This window comes from Haemorhous mexicanus, chromosome 6 (genome assembly GCF_027477595.1).
Source record: "Haemorhous mexicanus isolate bHaeMex1 chromosome 6, bHaeMex1.pri, whole genome shotgun sequence".
Lineage (NCBI taxonomy): Eukaryota > Metazoa > Chordata > Aves > Passeriformes > Fringillidae > Haemorhous > Haemorhous mexicanus.
This window is the reverse complement of record NC_082346.1, coordinates 24,391,862-24,412,135: the sequence shown is the minus strand read 5'-3', so window position 1 is coordinate 24,412,135 and position 20,274 is coordinate 24,391,862. Positions and strand designations below refer to the sequence as shown.

The 20,274-nt window shown below is 40.1% G+C and overlaps 1 protein-coding gene across 1 annotated transcript in view; it reads right to left on the bottom strand.

Moving 5' to 3' along the window:
* Positions 1-20,274, bottom strand: part of HSD17B12 (hydroxysteroid 17-beta dehydrogenase 12) — an 81,405-nt gene that overhangs the window by 19,706 nt on the left and 41,425 nt on the right. The window contains 3 exon segments of the mRNA XM_059849271.1: positions 6,025-6,069; positions 6,939-7,003; positions 11,664-11,774. Coding sequence (XP_059705254.1) covers positions 6,025-6,069; positions 6,939-7,003; positions 11,664-11,774 — 221 coding nt within the window.

The window sequence follows — 20,274 nt, the reverse complement described above, 5'->3', positions numbered from 1 at the left end:
TTTCCTCTCCACAGAAAACACTGATGGCAAAACTGGATTGCATACTCAACATCACTTCCATTTATTTTACTAAAATTCCTATTTTGAGGGAATTTCAAAATTCTGTGAAATAGGGCAAAAATTTCTATCAGTACTTTTACACCTTGTGATGTGTAAAAAAAATATTTATGAATATTCAGTATCTTGATGTACAAATACTGTTATTTTTAAAGAGCAAGATAACAGAAGGCAGCGCTCTGAGTCAGACTCACCTGACCCAGCCAACTGCACACTCAAAGTGCACAATTGGAAAAATGCTGGCAGGGGACTCTGCAGCCGTGCTCAGGTCTGGCAATTTAATACACTCTACACACATGTCAAATATTTTCAGTGTTAATTCAAATAAAACAATTAACAGCAGAAATGTAGTTTTATCACTAATAAATGATGTCAGTGGTGTCTACCCCTGCTTGCTTTGTATGATCCTTATCCAAAACAGCCAAACTGGTTAACACTCATCTTCAATAGCTGTAATATCAGACATGCCATTAGAGAAAATGGAAGCTCAAAACCAAAACATCTAGAACTGAATAAATATCTCCCAGATAAGAATCTAAATTTCAGCTAGATCTGCTTTAGAGATAGTTAGGTCTGTAATGGTGTGTAGTTCATAAATGGCAAAGCCTTGCAAGTCAATCTATAGGAATTTGCATGTAGGATGTCACAGAACTTTATAGTAGTGCTTGTTTCTTTGAAGGCAATTTAATACAGGCAGAAGGAAGTGTCAGGAAGCCTAAAGGAGGGGTTGGGAGCTACCCTAAAAAAGAGGGCCTTCAGTTGGTGATTACTGAACATGGTTAGGCTTCCCTCACATAACCTTTTTTATGAAAGAATACTACTTTCCACAGAAATATGTGCGCTACAGTTGAAAATACGAATGCAAACTCAGTTAATTCCAGACAAGTAGTTAGGCTACATGAAAACTGCTCATCCAAAACAAAGTGGTTTTTCTTTCTGAAAATTTGCATTAGAGCAGAGTGAGCATGTGCATCTGACAAATTTCTTCAGGACAGACTACTCAGCATCAGAAGTTGTTAATCTTTGATATTTTACAGAGCCTGACTAAAAGTTATGTTTAGCACACAACCATGAAGAGTGGCTGGTGCACTCTGTTTTTTGTGTGTTTTCCAATTATTTCACATACACTCACAATGCTACCATAGAGTCTGGGGTATGGTTTCTTTGGTTTGGAGGGTGGCTTTGTTTTTAAGTCAACTTCTTTCATACCTAACCATCCAGATCTCAAGTTCCAGGATGCTCAGGGCAAGTGACTAACTTAAGGTAGAGATTGATTACAGACCAGTTCAGTAATCTTTTGTAGGCAGCTATCATTTCTTTATGTCCTTCTATATGCAAATGCATTTACTACATTCCTGGCAAGCACTGGTTGCATGGTCCACTCTTCCTCACCAAACCTGTCCTCTACCTTCTAGTTCTGGAAAACCTAACACCAATTTAACCCTAACAAAGCAAAGATTCCTACTTGCAAATACAAGAATGGACAGACTTATGGCTAGATTTATGTTCTAAAGCAGACACTACAATTAAAAGCTGCAATTAGAGGACCAACAAATATAGTTGGAAGTTATAACCATGGGTTTCCAGTGATTTTTCTTCAGAAGAAAACCTCCCATTCTTAGTTATCACTGCATTGTAGTCTTTTCTCAATGTGGTCCAAGCAACAGCTCAGAAGTAGAGCCTTTGAAAAGAATAATAATATGAAAAATTTTGAATATTTTTCAAGTGATGTTACTCAGACTACTAAAATACAGCAGGAAAAGGTGAGATAATATTCAAAGTCACCCTTCAGACTTATGGGCCCCACAACTGTTATACAACACCAGAAATCTAATACCACAGTTGGATATTCACAAATATGACAACAAAAATCCTTGATGTTGTAAGGCCTAGTAGCATTTTGTATTGACACTCAATATAAAACATGAGTGAAGTCATCAACGTGAGGACTACCACAGACACAAGGGATGTACATGTACATAATTTACTCTCCTTCTTCAGCTGTTACTGCCCAGTTCCAAGCAAAGCCAGGCCTGCAAGCCTAAAATTTGCATCCCCCCACAATATAATAGCCTGCAAACCAATTCAGCTCCTTGCTTGATCAACCACTAGGCCAGCACTCCCTTAACTATTTAGTCCTGCTTATTTTTCAAGAGAACATAAGTTTATGCCTCACTCTCAATTCAATTAGCATATTGTGATGCTGCAAAAGAAATAACAAACTTGCAGTTCCTTCCATACCAAGTAACTCTTGCAGCTTTCAAAGGAGAAACAAAGGCTCCTGGAATCCATTTGAAGCTCTTCTCTGTGCTCATTACCTACTCACTTTTTCCACTGGACAGCAGTTCTAGCACCCTTGGCTTTCACAACATTAAGCCAACAGCCAAACCAAGTTTGTTTTCCCAAGTGAAACTAAAGGCTGTAGAATACAAAGATGAATCACCTCAAGAAGATGTAAGGTGAACACTTGAACACTTGCTGGTTAATGAAAAAAACCCAGAGATTTTGACCTAATATTTCACTCAATGCCACTAATATTTGCATCTCAAAATGCAACAAGATATCCAAAAGTTGTAATACAAATCCACATTACCTAAACTGCTATCAACAATCATTAAAGTTCTCCTATTTAAATCCCACCAGAAGCTAGAGATGAGATTATGACAAGAACCATGAAACTACATATACTACCTCATCTTCTTTCTCATTTATTTGTCAATTCAATCCTTGTATATGACTGTATTAAGTCTCAAGCTCTACTGAGAAAATACCACAAATGAAAAATCTTCGTTCTATTTATGGCATCAAGACCCATAACAGTTTTTTTTTGTGTTTTATATGAAGACCAGAGTAACTCCTGCACTGCACATCACCATAAAAATGTGATATTGCCCAGACTGCTTAAAAAGCATCTACTTTGGCTGGGGGAGAGGATGATATTTTGTCAATTTTTTAAGCAGTATTTTAAAAGACATGAGATTTCCAACATGTTTCTAGCAGTTTTATGTGGCTTATCTTCAGTGATGTACAGGGTGCTTTAGAGGCACATCACTGTAATCAACGCTTCATGCCAGACTGAGTGAACCCCAAAATTGCATGACTGCATGGTTCATGGGGGATCTAATCCAACAGTGCTCTAAGGACATGATGGGGGCAGGCAGGGGAACATGGAATAGGATTTGGGAAAGACACAGATTTTAAAAGGTCTGACTGGGAACAAATTTTCAAAACAGCTGCCAAAATTCCATAGTATTAGATACTTCGCAGCTGGGAAAAACACTGAACAGCGAGACCAACTAGTCTGCAAATTTGTTCTGTGAGGTGAAGATGTTGTCTTCTCTCTCAGTGTCCCCCTTCTCACACACTGCACGTCCCCTAGGAACTCCAATGAGCTGACTAATGAAGAAGAAGATGGATCAAAAAGTTAGGGGATGAGCATTATGCTTCTTATACAGCAATAAAACAGATTTCAACATTTCTAGCTAATTATCCAGACTTTTCTACTTCAAGTCCAAGGGGTCTTTCAGCCAGAACTGGAGTTACTTGACACGCACACCAGAAGAGTTGTGCTGTCCGAAAGGTGCTGCTGATGGCACATGGTGCAGGCTACTGAGAGGACAGGAGATATCATCATCTTTATGCTCTGAGAAAGGCTGGTCCAAAAGCAAGGAAGTGGATGCCAATGCTCTAGAACATAACAGGACGGGTTATATGACATCTCCGAAGGATCTGGAGATACTGTGGGTAGAGTGTGAACAGGTAGTAGCTCTGATTCTCCTGTACTTTCACATTTCAGCAGACCTTCAGCTTCTTGCCTAAGAACTTCGTGCTCTCTTCCATCACAAATTTGATGGTTTTAGTCAGACAAGAAGAGAGAATATTCTTATTACTGTTTTTAAAAACATACACACACAAATTTATATAAAAGAAAGGGTATCAACCTCAAAACCAGAACTAAATATTCACAGGATTACATCCTAAAAGTCGACAGAAAATGATACACAGACTTCTCATAAATTTGGTTTTTTCCTACCGTGATTCTTTAGTTCTATGGGTTCTCCTGAAAAAGTGTCTTACAGATGGCACACATCTCTAATGTGTTCTTCTCCCTAAAACACTAAGCATCTGGCATGCCTACTGTTTAATTACACAACACGCTCGTGCAGGAGAAAACATTTGCAAGCTTGGAATCTTATGCTCAAATTCTGATTAAATGCAGTACCAGGAGTTATTCACAGTCAAGGAAAAAGTTTTCAAACAGAAGCAAAAACACTATTAACACACAGCAAGCAGATCTTGCGTAAGTTTCTGTATGTGCAAAAATAGCCATTTTAGAAATCTGAAGAGGTTGAGAGAATGCAAATTTTACAAGAAGCTGTATGACAATTTTGCTAAATTGTTGATGAACACTGACACTACAACTAAAGCATTAGTTTACTTTGGAAAGCAACACAGTCTAGCTGCATCTCTGGAACTTCAGGTATATGCTGAAATAAACTATTACCCTACCCTCCCATCTTCAAAAATTCGTATTGAAGTAGTTCATCTGTAACTTTTCTACTCTAACAAAATGTTCCCGGGAAGACTGACACCCCAAATTCTTTTATCATTGAATAGTGCACTCCCTCTGCTGGCACAGCACAGACCTCACACCTCAGCAGAGGAGTTCTGTGCATGACACTTCTTCAGATGTACACCTGATGCAGCTCTGTTAACTTAAATGACTTCCTTAAGAGAAACTTTTCTTAAGAGAAAACTCATTAATAACTGACTTCTCTGATTAAATCCTGCAGGGGGGCAAGAAGACACCATAGGTTGTCCTTCTCGGTCAACTAGAAAATCTGTACTTGTCAGGCTCACAGTCATTTTCCAGGTGAAAGGCTTCTGAAGACTCACTGTTACGGCATTTCTACCTTTCCAGCAAGTAGTTCTGAGATGTCAAATAAAACACACGCAGATGTAAGAGCTTGCTGACATTACCAACTCCCATTCAGTCATGCAACAGCTGCATAGACTGTTTGTCTATGTTTTAATGAAGTGTGAGAATCTTATTAAAGCATTGTTTTAAGAGATGCTGCGCCTCCTCACATGGAAACCAGAGTTTAGACTCCCCAAAAGAACGGTACTAGATGTATTTAGTACTTGACCTAATCAGAAGAGCTGCAAAAACAGTCAAATCTTTTGAGCCATCTTTGAATCTTCTAATACTTCAGCTTTGAGGCAGAAGGTTAACCCATAGCTAATAGAGATACACTGTCGCGCCGTGTATTCTGTCCGCAGAAGGTTTAGCAGTGAATAGTCACAAGGAGTTTCATCAGCACACACTGGTAATGCACTAACAGCGTCCCTGTGACTTGTAAGCAGCTATTTCCTCTGTCCTTTTCAAGCTTTGATATACTAAGATGAAAATCTCATTTTTGAATGGGCCTCATGTTAATCAGCAAGAGAACAGCCATATGTTTTAGCCTGAACTCATGCTGATTTCTTCTTAATAAAACCTTCAGTTTAAATATCAAAAAGTGAAGGTAACTTCTGAAGTAAAGCTAATGCATGCTTCTGTGAGTTTGGTTTTCCTTCTTGCTCATAAATTTTGCAGAAAATATATAAGTACCTTCTCACTATAGTGTACGAAAACCTTAGACATACAGAACTAAGGGCTGCCCTCCCCAAGAAACACAGACGCAGGGGAAGAAGAAAGAAGCATTTACAAGGACTAGAAGAACAATTGTCAAGAAGCATTAGGTGCTGTTTTACATACTTACCTTGCTTCTTTCAAATAGCTAATAGGCATCTTTGCAACAAATTACATTTCACACAACAATCAGAACAGTCCGATATTACAATTAGAACCGCTGGGTTTCTCCAAGACAAAAAGTGAACCTGTAGCCTAACAGGTCAAAGTAATTCCCTCAGACCACTGAATCTTGTTTTCTGGTTTTGAATTATCAAGAAGTGTTGGTAACTTACCTTACAAACAGACATGATGTTAATGTTAACCATTTTGTCGATCGTCTGCAAGAAAATAAAGTTTTGGGGTTTACTCATTTAAAGTTATTTGAACAATATTTATACATCCTCTGGGTTTAAGTGCCAGGATAAATTATCTGCCTTTTCTCCTTGCCTACCCGCCTAAGTATCAGGATCAGTGACAGGCTTTCAAAGAAAAGTCTGTGAATTGCTCTTGGTCATGTTGCATCTTTGATTAGGGACTTGTATTAAATATAGAACCACACAGGTGTATCACACTGACACTATTTCCTAACACGATTCAGTACTTATGAATGTTAATAAATTCTTACCTTTGACACTTTGTTTTAAAATTAACTACTTATTTTACTCTTCACCACTTTAGTGACTTTATTTGGATATATTTAGCAACACTTAAGCAGAAAACACAGTGGACCCAGTGAGCTACAGGGGTTTCAGAAAGAAAATCATGTACCAGTGAAAATGTTCATAACCAGAGTTTTCTATGTATCCAGTACAACCAAGATTGTCCCTACATTATGAACTGTCTAAAATGGTCATATTAAGTTTTGTAAGTGTTATGGACGAGGTAGCTTTCATCCATGAAATTTCTTGCTCCCCCCTTCAGTCACATAAGACTGAAATGCCCCAGCACAAGCTAAAGCAGCTCATAAACAAAAGCCAGATGAGACCAGGGACAGGAGCAGCAGGGAAGAGTACGTAAAGAACACCACCAAAAAGTGAGACTGCCATCATCAGCACTGTGTTATGCTGCTTATGGAAATCTCCAAGCTTTTGAAGACTTAATTCTAATCAGAAAACCTCATTTTGTGGGTTCCATAACCAAACCTAAATACTTCTGAAATATCCGCTAACCCCAGTAGAACACTAGAAGGTACCACAAAAGCACTTACCTTCTCTAGCTCTGGAATATCAATAAAATATTCAGGATAAGCATAGGATATTCCCACATTGTTGACTGAAAGAAAAGGATGAATGAGATCACTTGGATGCCCCCTGATTAGTGGCAATTTTCAAGCAATTAAATGCTTAATACGTTGCATTTATGACATTCTAACTGCTTTGGCCGTGTTTCAACAACTGTAAATAGCCCGGCACACGCGGTGGAGGGCGGCAGCACACGGACAGGCCATTTTAATGTGTGAGCGTTAATTCTCCCATTGTTTACAAGCTGCCGAGTTTAGCACCTCGCACCCACGCCCCACAGCGCGGGGGCACGACGCTGCCTCTGCCAGCGACTCGGGTGTCTGCGGCGTGTCGAGCCAGAGAGCAGCTGCCTGGCGGGACAGCAGGCGAGGCCGTTTCACACGGATTTTTCCGATAAATCAATACAGCAAGTGCGGTAAGAGCCCAGCCGCACTCCCCGCGGAGGGAGCGGCGGGGCGGGGAGCGGCGGGCGCAGTGCGCGGCGCGGCCGGGAGGTGGCAGCAGAGCCCAGCGCGGGCGCGTCCCGCACCGCCCGCCCCGAGCGCCGCCGCGCCCCGCGGGGGAGCCGCCGCCGCCGCCGCCGGGGACCCCGCGCCGCTGCCCGGCCTCCCTGCGCGGAGATTCCCCGCGGGAAACCCTTCTTCCCGTCACCCTCACAGCTGCATCGAATTACTTAAACCTCCTAGATTTGTTTTTTTCAATACTTTACACTGGCACGGTTTTATTCTCGGACGTGAAACCAATACCCATTCTCTAAATCCCAGCCCCAACAGGAGAAAACTTCTAATTCTGTTCGAAAACAGAGCTGCTCTGCAGCCTCGAACTCCACAGAGCACATTGATATGGAGACAAAAAGCAGCAACCAAAAGGGATCTCCGCTTCCTAAGTATCTGTTGTTCATCTTACGCAAGTGAATCGCGTGACATGTGGTTGCTGTGGCAACATTTTACATTTATATAGTGTCTTACACCCCAGAGAATCCCAAAGTGCTATGTATGCTCAGCAGCACTGTGCACCTCCAGGCAGGAGTCTGCACGGGGACAAGAAACGTCGTCAAAAGGCACCGATGCCTTTTTCACAAAATAAAATAAAATAAAATAGCCCCTCCATCTGTGCCAAAAGCTATCGTTTTAAGACCCAGCCTGAAAGATAATTTAAGTATCAACAGAGATGCAGGATGTGCAAGAAACACGAGAAAGATATTCTGGCAAAGTGCGCCAACTTCATTCGGAATTCCCTCAAGCTCTTTTAGTCCAGATTTTAGTGTATAAATGGAAGTTCATTAGTCATGCTGTGTGTTTCAAATTTTTAACTTTTAGATAACCTTTAAAAATTGAGGTGAGGAATTGAGAGGAACAGGGAGTTGGCAAATTCCCAGCAGACATTTGCTATATTTAGAAAGAGTGAAAAGTTTTTAAAAGGAAGAAGATCCAATCTGGCTACTGACAGAGCGAACCAAATTTTTTATTCTTTTCATCCAAAAATAAACTATTCTTCGTTCCATCTCTCTGGAAAGGATTTTGGCTATGAATTGTGGCAAGGTTATGAGACTAACCTTGGTAATTCTGTCCAAATTTAGAATGCTTATATGATTCATGCTACAGAGACAGTCACACGGAATTCACACCCCTTACTGCTGACTGGGTCCCATTTTCTGCAATCATCCCTGCTCCAAGTTTGTAACAGACCATTAAAAAAAATCAGGTTTTGGGTTTCACCACCATATTTTAACTAGAAAAAAATGGATAGCAACAGGGTAAGACACTGTCCAGCACAAACTCCTTTCAATAATCAAAGCTATTTAAGAATGGCAAAAGAAAGATTTCCCACCTCTGCTTGTTTAACATATTGCTGTAGCTAGCACATGTTCGAAGTCACTGACAGACGCTGTTTTGAACACACAGCAAAACATTATGCAAACTCTTTTAGCCTTCCTACGTGGGTGAGAAGAAGCTTCCAAATAAGAAGTTTACAAGGATTTCAATCTGTAAGTACTTTAGTTAGACTCTGTGCAACTCCATAATTAGAAGCTCATTCTTGAGCAGTACATGTGGAGACTCCTGTGTCTCCGAGTATACGGTTAAAAAATAATCGGCACTGATCACTGGCAACTGTGCTGTGCTACCAGTGCTTCTCATACCTGCTGTTCCAGATGAGACCTGAAAGAAGAAAATACGCTGGAACCTGAGAACTCAACCCTTTTGGCTGGTCTCATTTAAATCCATGTTTTCCCTCACACTAACATGGAAAACACAACTCAACAAAAGCTACATTCTGGATTCCAACAAATATTACAGAATTTAAAATATAAGGCACTAAAGCATGAGATTAATTACCATAAAAGCATTAAAATGCTATCCTACTGGAGTAGCCATCATCTATGTGGAAAAATTACACTGGCAAATGGTTGCTATTAATACAGCTATATCTGGGGGAAAGCAAGTACCCACATATCATGTAATCTGCTGATCTTGGGCACAAGAGCTACTAAAACTGCAAGGGACTAGTCAAAAGAGAGGGTTTTGTAAACCTACACCAACAATGGCGGCAAGGAAAAAAAAAGCAGCAGAGGAACTCAGCTAGAGAATACACAACTCTAGAGCATTTAATTGCCACTTTTACCATGTTTTAAGCCAAGATGCTCAAGCAAATAAAAGCGAGAAGCAGGCTCTGTTCAAGGAAGATGCTTTGTTTCCCTTCAATGAGCTTACACAAAATTTGACACACACACACACTGCTTTAGTGCCCAGTTTGTGAAAGGCTATAAAAAGTCAAATTTTCATTATTTTGTAAATCACCATAACCTAATCACAGCCTAAGAAATAATAAAAACCCTTCCAGTGTGGATATATACCTTGCACACTAAAAGGTTTGCTGGTGTTTTGAGACATTTAAACCATCTACCATTCTGCAGCAATTGCTACGTGACAGGCAGCTTGCAAGCCTTACACTCCCCGAGTGGATTTTGACAGGACAGATTAGAATGTACATTAATTTTACTCTTCAAAGTTTCTTTGGAACTTATTTCCTTCAGAAACAAGAAACAAGGCATTCACAGCTGTGTCACAACTACTCTTTACACAAAACACATCCTTGGCAGTTGAAGTTACTTCAATGGCTTTGAATTTTTATAGCAATTAAATACTGGATGCCATGAGTTGTATGTACTCAAGTCTGTTAAAAGTAGTAGGGAGCATTCTGGGGTTTATCCTTTAATGATATTTTTTAATTGCATTTTTGTATTCACTATTTTCTTAAGCATTCTTTTCAAACATTGTACAACAAGATTCATCTATCAGCAACAAAGTTCATACAGTATATTATCATATATATAACGAATTTGTTTTGAAATATGCCTAAAATACCCCACAGTTAAAGCTCCAATTACTGCACTTCAAGTTAGTAAAACGAGTTTTGTAGTCAGGAGTGCTTTATCAGATGACAGGTACTAGTAGATGTCTGAGCCAGATTTTTTTCATGTGTTTAACCATCACAGGTTCTCATCCCTATACTGACTAACCACAGAAACACAGGAAATGAACAGACATATGTGTTTCCAAGCAGGAAAAAAAACAACAACAAACAACCCAAAACAGAACACCAATAAGCAATTGCCTTTACTGCACTGTTCAAAAAAGATTCAAGTAAACTGCTGGTATGTTGAAACTCTTCCTAGCTTGTGATGAAACACCTATATGAAATCACCTCAGTTCTACATTTGACAAAGTAACTGGAGGGATCACCTTGTCTTTTCAAGGACTCCCACACCACCTACACTCCTGTGATGCAGCAAACCATACTCATGCATATTGTGCTCCTATCAGCAAAAGAAACACAGCTTACCAACATGGCCAGAAAAGGCTTAGGATTTTTGAAGCAGGAGACAGTTACTTGATGTTCTGTTGTAATGATTGAATTTCAACAGCTCTGTAATTAAAAGTTCATGGTTCTCCCATAGGGCTGTACTCCTAAACTGAATATCTCCTAAGCTAAGTAGGTGAAGCTTGCTTAGAGTCTAAGATGGCATTAGGTCATAGAATCATAGAATAGTTTGGGTTGAAAGGGACATTTGAAAGTCATTTAGTTCAATCCCTGAGACATCTTCAGCCAGGTCAGGTTGCTCAGAGCCCCATCCAGCCTGGCCTTGAATGTTCCCAGAGATGGGGCATCCTCCACCTCTCTGGGCAAACTGCTCCAATGTTTCAGTATCTTTTCTTCTTTATACCTAATCTAAACCTACACTCTTTTAGCTTAAAGCCATTGCTCCTTGCAACATGTCTATTACAAAAGCCCCCGTTAAAACTGTCCCCATCTTTCTTACAAGCCTCCTTTAAGTAGTGAACAACCACAGCAAGGTCTGCCCGGATAGAGACCTTCTCCAGGCTCAACAACCCCAAGTGTTCATGTCGTGGTGTATGCAATCAAAGGCCTCTAACAATCACAGAATAACACACTGAACACATTCAAAAAACATCATACTTCCTAGAAAGTAGGTACACATGCAAGCACCGTCTCATGTAGTGTATCAACAGCAAGCTAGAAAACATCTCAAGCATGCAGCAACACAGCCCTAGTCAGACAAATAGCAGCTTTTGTGAATTAGTCTCAATAGACTTCAATATGGGAAGACGTTAGCAGGCAGGCCAAAACAAAACACCACAAGGAAAGATTTAGAAAGATCAGATACAAACCTAAAACACCAATCTCTAGGCCTTCCAATCCTGCTTTGATTCCATTGTAAATATCTTCTCTCTCTCCAAAGTCTGCCACAATGACTTTTGTTTCCACTTTGTACTTCTCCCCTAGAAAAAAACAGTTTTGAGAAGTTTAGGTTTGAAATAGTTTACCATTCAGATATTAAGATTGTATCAGTTATTAGGTTTCACAAAACATTTTAAGTAGCTAGCATTAGACAGGAACATTTCCACCTCTGCAGGACGAATCCTTGAATTTTAACATTACCTGCATGGAAGTTCATGACACTAAGTTACTTCTGATGAGAACATAAATTCTCAAATGATTCTGCACATTTTATTTGTAAGGGACAAGAAAGGTGGCAAGATAGCAAATTATACACTTTTGCATAGAACAGCAAAAATGGAGAAATCTGGAAGCACATGTACACAACAGTGTTCAAGTAAAGCTTGACAAGAACTTTTTTTTTTTTTCATCTTAAGCCAAATGGCAAATTAATTGCTTCAGACCAAGGAAAACAATTCTGTATTGCCTTCCATTTCCATTCTTATTTCTGGTCCCATAAAATTTTTTGAATCTTTAGTTTTTTGAACATGTACCAAAAAGGGAACGTGTGGGTGAACAAGAGCAGAACTTCAAATTTGATCATTCCAAAGCCCTTCTGATGTGCTGTCATCTCCAGCCTTACTAGAACAGGAAAAATACATGTAGGCAACTACATTTTGAAAAACAAGAAGGAACGTAGTAAAAATGCTTCATATAAAAAGCAAGTCTGCTTTCATCAAGCTAAATTATATTGAATTAAAAGCAGTACAATGTCCTCTCAGACTTCAAAAGAACAGAACAGTAGCTTATAACATCGCAGCATCTCTGTTCTGCTGCACCCAACTCCCACCCCAGCATTCCTTAAGGGACCTGTATACAGCTCAAGAAGGATTTTGCAGCACTTTGCCCCCAGAGCCATTCATAAAAACCAGTGCCATGTTAAAGGAAAAGAATCATTCACAAAAAAGATTAGAAGCAGCCAGATTCCCATGATGCTCCTTCCCATTCAAGGGAAAGCCGTGACTCCCATGATCCTGCCATCCATTCATGCAGAATCATGAATCTACTAAACTCACTGGTTTGCACGCTGCCTCCCCTCCCCCCCCCCAATATCCCTAATGGCAGATGAAATTATTTCTGCTCCTTTTCCCATCCTCAGCCTCTTCATCTCTCCTGAACAGCTGCATTGTTTAAAAATCCCCTGAGAGATGTTGCTATGTCAAATGACGACGTAAATAGCATTAAGCCCCTACTGCAGCAGCAGTCTTGTGATCGCGTCAGAAGAAAATCAAGTTCAGCACTGGAGGGGGCGAGGGGGGGTATAGAAATAGTCTATTTTTGAACACAGCTGTTCTAATGTTTAGCACACACATTTGGTTTTTTACAGGACACAGAATTAAGAACAACATTAGAGGCTCATCTCATATGTGCAAATGGACTGAACGGGCAAAGCCCAAGTCACACACTTCACACACGTGCCATTTTTAACTGTTTTGTGGTATCTGCAGCTGTTGCCACTCAGATGCTTTGTGAAATGCAAGCTGTTTAAAGGACCCAAACACCATTCTCACAAACTTGCTCAATTGGTACTGTCCTTTTTATACTAAACACTCCTCATAAGGATTGTTACCAATTCATCTTCAAAGATTCCTGAAATCACTACAGAGATACTGAGAGGACAAGGTAAAGTGAAATCTGAATACTATAAACATAAATAATACTATAAATTATATGCATATTACTATACATAACACTATAAATAGAAAACAAAAATAAAAAGTGTTCACACTACTAATTATATAAGGCCCTTCTTTGAGCCTTTAGAAAATTAGCAAAGAGCCATTACACTTAGGGTAGTTAAGCAATACTCCTGTACAAAGGTGCAGCACCCTTTGTGGGCAGAGAGTGCACAGTCCAACATATAAAACCACGTGAGAAGTAGAAGGCTGCCCACTAGTATAGCCAGAGTGGACAAGGTCTTAGTGAAGTTGCTCACACAAACATACAAGACTGTCCTGCCCCTGCAGATACCACCAGCTGACCAAACCCTCCCTCCCCATTTCACAACAGCTTTCAGGTCTCCTCTAACTTTTTCATTCCCTGTGCTCTGTCCCAGAACCTGAAATAGGTGGGAGGATCCCCTACCTCAGAAAAAAGACTACGAGATACACCTGAAAAACCAAATGACAATGCAAATAGCATTAAGTCACTTCCATGTAAACTTGGTCTAGTAGTCAGAGCACAAGGTGCAGAGAAGAGCAGGTGTACTCTGCTCTGCATGAAAAAATGGAAGAGGGAATTTCCTTGATCTTAAGGATTAAGATGTTCTCAAACAGATGGGCTGCAAGACAGAGTAGAGCACATTCTTATTTTATCTGCCAAAAAGACACTGAGATGTAGAGTAATAGAGAAAGAAGCAAATAGGCTATGTCCTTATCCAGGGTATCTCGGATATCAGGTATCTGGGCTACTGCTGTCCAAGAGAAAATCTGAACTCCTTAATGGAGCTTTCAGCTTGAGGACCAGGAGATACTTGAGAGCCACAGGGAGTGAAAGGAGGGTATAAGCCAGTTTTTGCAGCCACAGCTAGAGGATCCGAAAGAGCTATTACCTGTCAGCATGTCCAGCATTCCTGATGATATTTTGAAACGTGGATCTGATGTTTTGTCTTTGGGACTAGTATTTCAAATACTCCTTAGCAGGAAACTAAATATTACAAGCACCACGTTGTCAGTAGTTGTGCAACAGTCAGTCATCACCTACCCATAGGATGGGAAAGGAAATTCAGCAGATCTCCTTCACAATTCCCAATTCTGACACACCCGTGTCCTAATCATCTCATTTACTAAAAAACTCAGTTGAGAACAGTATTGTCCCTACAAATAAGTTTTAACCTAAACATTCACATGTCCAGCTAATTTACAGGGTCCATATTACCTTAGCCAAGACATATGATAATTTAGCAAGATACCAACTATGCTCAACAGTATCCTGGTAAACCAAGAAAAGCAGACATGATCCTCTGCAATCACAGCATCATTTGAGAAGTTGTGGACCATGAACAAATCTTCACAGCTGTGGAAAGGCTGAATGAACCAACAGTCCCAATAGTGATAGAGCAGGCTGGTATGAATACTACATGACAAAAAGATGAAATGAACTTTGGCAGAAGATACTGGAGTGTATTCTTCCCAAGATCCAGAGAGCAACCCAAGAACACAGACTCCAGAGGCAGAGGCACAGTGCAGTCCAATACAGTGGTCATGCAAACAAAAGCAGTATATAAGATACACACTGAAAGGGGAACATAACATAACTGAAAAAGTGCCTATTTTTGCAGTGGTAAAAGAACTACTGACCTCCTGAGTCACATTCCCATTGTGCATTTCTGCACAATACAGGATGAGACAGTCTGGAAACAAATACACTATTTAACTACATTCTTCACACCATCAGAAGTACAAACACTTTCACATACAAGCCCTTGAAGGACACATTACCTTCAGTATCCTCAGAAGAGGACTCCAAGTAGTGTCTGAAACCTTGGCTGATGTGTTACTTATTCAAAATAAGCATAAAAAAACCTTACAACCATCTGAGGAACAGCCAACAGGACAACACTTGCCTGATTTCTCATCTAAGACTGGCAGCTACAACATCAGTAGGTGCAGCAAATGCTCAATTAATTCCAAAGGCCAGATATGTCTGACTTACAGAAAACTTATCCAGTCTTACTACGCAAGGAAAATGCTAATCTTAACCATCGGGTGAAGTAGGGCACACCTTGTCTACTAAAAAGGTTCACTTGCAAAATAACACCACATTGCCTAGAACACCAGGAAAAAAAGATCACACTGTAATTAAAAAAAATAAAGCAGAAAGCTAGAAACTACAGTGAGCTACACTCTAAATAATAACAAAGAACTGTAAAATGCTTAGGAGGCAAGCATTTTTTTTTAATTTGTTTTTAAATATTTTTAAGCTTGCAAATAATTCAAATCAGCAGCCCTCCTGAAATCTTGGTTCTTGGCTAAGAAAATGCTAAGGAAGTTTTCAGACACAGATAAACTGGGCTTGAAAGAAGGTTCCCCAAGAGGAGCAAGCATGTGTACTTTGATGCAACAGAAAACAGACACCAGTTTGGTAGTCAGGAGAAGCAGCTCAGTTTACCAAAGAGAAGCAGTGTCAGGGTTTCTGTCAGGCAAAGTCTTGCTGGGACACAGGAAAATTACAAGATCTTCATCCCTAAAAAAATAACATTACTTCTTGAACCATCTGTTTCAAAGTAGTTTGCTGGAACAGCTTGAATTTGCACCAAGAACACTGAGGCAAATCAAATCAACTTTGCTATGGAGAGGTTTGAGATGCAAGGCCCACACTGTAAGCAGGTAGTGGGGATGGTTCTTCCAAGATCAGGGAAAGAACATTAAAAACTCTTGCTAGAACTGAAGCATCTCACCACTTTACATTCAAAGCCAATATAAATATTGCCATCACAGTGATACAGTACAACACAACTGCCTGCAGAAACATAAAAAGTCTCACTTGGTCTTTAGCTTCAGGATGGTCAGAGATTCTAAGCAGCAGAAAAACAGCTCTCCGTTTTTCATCATACAGAAGAGAGCAAATTTGTTTAGTCAAGGAGAATCAACTACATCCACAAATAAAGATGCCATCTTTCCAGTATCACTGCAGTGGTAAAACTCATCCTAATCCAGCACCCAGTCTCCAGAAACAGAGTTTGTAACTTTTCAATATAGGGTAAGAAGCTGAGAGATGAACGCAAAACATTAAAACCTCCTGCTTTTTAGTACTCTATCTATGCAGGACAGAGATGAAGAATTTAAGACTGTAGAGTGGTGGCTGAGAGCTCTACAAAGGATTTGGTTGGTTTTAAGGGACAGCCATTCATTTTGGGACTGTATCCAATTTGAGACTTTCAGAGATCACAGAAGTAACTCACAGTGCCATGGATGGATGGAATCGGTTTTCCAGAAGTAGTAAGTACTTCCAGACTAGTGGTAGCAGACTGCTATTACACAGTGATATATTCACCATGTAGAAGCATTTTAAAATCAGCTGGGTATAACAAGAGCTAGTTTTTTCTGAGCATTTTGAAGGGTCTGAAACTCTAAAGACCAATACTCATAACTGCAGAAATCGCTAAAAGGAAGCTCTGTTGCACCTGTTGCAAAGGAAGCCTGTGCTGTTCCTGCACAGCTTAACATTTTTGCCTACAATTTAACAGTACTTGCTATGTTTCCATAAATTTCCATAAATTTAAGCATATGCATGTGAACACTTGGTCAAGCCCCTAGGAATAGGTTCCAATTCCTTTCATTCAAGTACACATGCAGGACTTCCAGGGAATTCCTTGCATACTGCAATAGTTGCACATGTAATCACACAGAAACAGCTTCCTTTAAGAGAGATAATATTTTTAAAAATCTAATCAAATAGAACTGTAGAGCAGGTAAAACAATTACACCTTAATTTAAATGTTCTGTTAACTTTATGTTCCAATATACACAGACATATAAAAGTCAGTTCCTCACTTCTCAGCTGTCATAGATGACTTCAGCTCTCCAAGCCAAAGTCCAAAAACCACTGAGCCATTTGGGTGTGTAAGTTTTTAATGTGTATGTACAGTACTACAAAACAGAGGGAAAACACACTTTATTAATAACTGCCTCCATTTGCGCTCCTCTGACTTCCATTACATCAAAATACATTACAATTTCTAAAACACACTAACCAAGTCAGAAACACATTCTGAGCAACGCAGGATCAATCAATAAGGCCATTCACCCAAATATTATGCTCAGCATTGCAAGCTTTTCTAAATCAAGCTTGTTCTAATTACCAAGCTAACTAAAAACACAAAATCAAGCAGCCTGTGACAAACAGCTGCAGAGGCTGGCAGCCAGGGGGGCTGCACACTCGAGTGCTGGCAGTGTTTGCAGGGACTGCAGGCAGCCAGGCGAGCTGAGCGCGGTGCTCCCCACGCACCCCTCAGCCCGTGTGCCAGGCACGGGGGGCTCCCAGGCACCGCACGTGCGGCCGCCCTCGTGCCGTGCCATGCTGTGCTGTGCTGTCAGGAGTGGTGATTCCCAGAATAGCTCTCTGCACCGAAATATCCACTCTGGCTGAAGCTGCACTAGGAGTGGGCTAGGGCACAATGCTGAGCTGTTTCAGGGGGATGCACAACGTGAAGCGTGGGAAGGTTGCTATTGTGTAGTAGGCAGCTTCTTAAACTCCCCTTCCATCTCTCCTCTTTCCCCAACACTATTTTCAATCCCCCCAGCAAGATTTTTTTTTTTAACATTCACTGATGTATTTGTTGTTACTAAGCATGAAGAGAGCTATTTTTAATTCACTTAATCATTTTAGGAAGGGCATATGGACTATTTCCCATCCTTCCTGTAACATTTCCTTTCCCTTAATGCCATTATTATTGTCTGTGACAATGTGTACACCTGATATGTATGTAAATTCATGTAAACATGAACTTTGCATCACTTTTTGCAAAATGGAGTCTAAATTCTTCAGCCATATACTTATTAGAACAGTAATTATTAAAAAACCCTAACACTTTTTTTTCAGATTTAGGCTCAACAGAATGAATTTCAGAAAGACCAGAAAAAATATACTATAAGAAGAATTTAGTGTCACTTATAGAGACTGAAAGGTGTCATACCATGGATTATCCGAAAAAAATGGTGCCCTTACTCTCAAGTCAATTTCAAGACATTTAAGTCAGTCACTCTATTTGAATTAAAGCAAATTTAAAAAGGGAGACAAGTTTCTAGGCTAATTCAGCGTTAACTTTTATACCTCCAATCCAGCATCCACAGTACAATGTTTGCTGTATCCCAAAGTCAGGCACTTAAAAGGACAAGTTTTCAGGGTTCTCCAAAGTATGACTTGTAAGGAAAAACCCATTGTTAATTAGCCCCCATCTACTGCTCGAAGAAATAGAGTAGCCAACTCAGCACTGTAAGTGTGGCATATGCCTAAGAAGTTAGAGCATGCAAACTTTTATTCAGTAGATACACAAATTTGAAGATTTTTTATTTCTCATAATCAAGGGTATTTTTTTAAAGAATTTGTTGCGCAGAACAAATCGACTGAGCTTCCTTTCCCTATGAAGAGCTACTAACTAGCATTTTTTTCCTCACCACAACATATTCCTGAAAAACCACAGAAGCCATTATCACCATTTCCTCAGCAGAGAAGTCTATCAGGGATTTTTACAGATTTGACAGATAAAAAGGTCTTGATGTAATAGAACTTAACCTGCTAAAAAAGTGACATAAGACTAAAATACACATTCATAGAATGAAGTTGCAGAAGGAAGACAGCAGTGTTTGCACCACACAGTCCTTTCTTGTGCCAGAGAGAGACCATTCCCTGCAGAGACACTTAAAAGGCCTAATTTTAAGTCTCTTGGTAATAGAGCTTCCACCAGTTGGCTTAAACTAGATTTTCAAAACAGACTTTCACCCAATCCAATGTAAAAACAATCCAATACTTATCTTTTCATGTGATGTTCAGCTTATTTTACACTGAAAGTGATAAGCAGTAGACTGCAGCTTACATGTTAACAAAAGGTGTTTAAAGGCCCAGAGGCTCTTGTTTTGGCATCCCTAAAGGCTTATGTTACAGACAGATCGTTAGCACAGACAGGCATTATGTTTCTGAGTATTATAGAAAATGCAGTGTCCCCCCACACAACTACTGCCAGGCAGAGGCAGCAGTGACCCCAAATGTTTGCAGGGAAGACAACTCCTGGTTGTTCAAATCTGGGTTTCAAAAGTACCAAGGAAGTCACCTGCCCATTGATCCAATTACCGAACATGTAAAGCTTTAAGACTTGAGAAACCATTAGGTCCAAGTTAGTCCTGATCCTACAAGCACAATATACAGAGTATGTGAGGAGAGGAAGAGGCTGCTTCTGCTGTGTTTACATTCAGACAAGGAACCCCAAAGTACTGAATTCATATTCAAATAACCTTCATACATTCCTTTCCCTGGACTTTCTGAGATTACAAACTATTAGTAAGTACTGCATAGAAACACACTGGCAGTGGGGTTCACAGCAAGCACCTTCCTTCTGAAAGAGGCTCACTCAGTCCTGCCAGGTGTGGAAAAGCACCATCTCCTAGAGTTTGCAAGCTCACCTATTGTTTTGTGGGATCCATAACACTGACCAATAAACTTCCTGGTTTTCATCCTTAAAACCACCTGTGACATGTGGTCTGTTACTCCATGTGCTGACAGATGTTATTGTTGTTATGGAAAGGAAGTCCTTCTGCAAGGATATCACTGGGCATTTGCAGAACATTTTACTTGTGGATGGTCCTACCAGACTGCTGTCTCAAAACTCTCCTAAGAGGTGAAGTAGTTCTAGGACTGTATTCTGTAGTTTGCAGGACATCTGTCAAGTGTGGCTCTCTAAGCAGTCCCTTCAATTTCTTTAAATAAATCCAGATAAAATCACTGAGAAAACTCAAGGGATGACAATAAAAAAAGAGGGACTAAGAGGGGAAAATATCCAGCCAA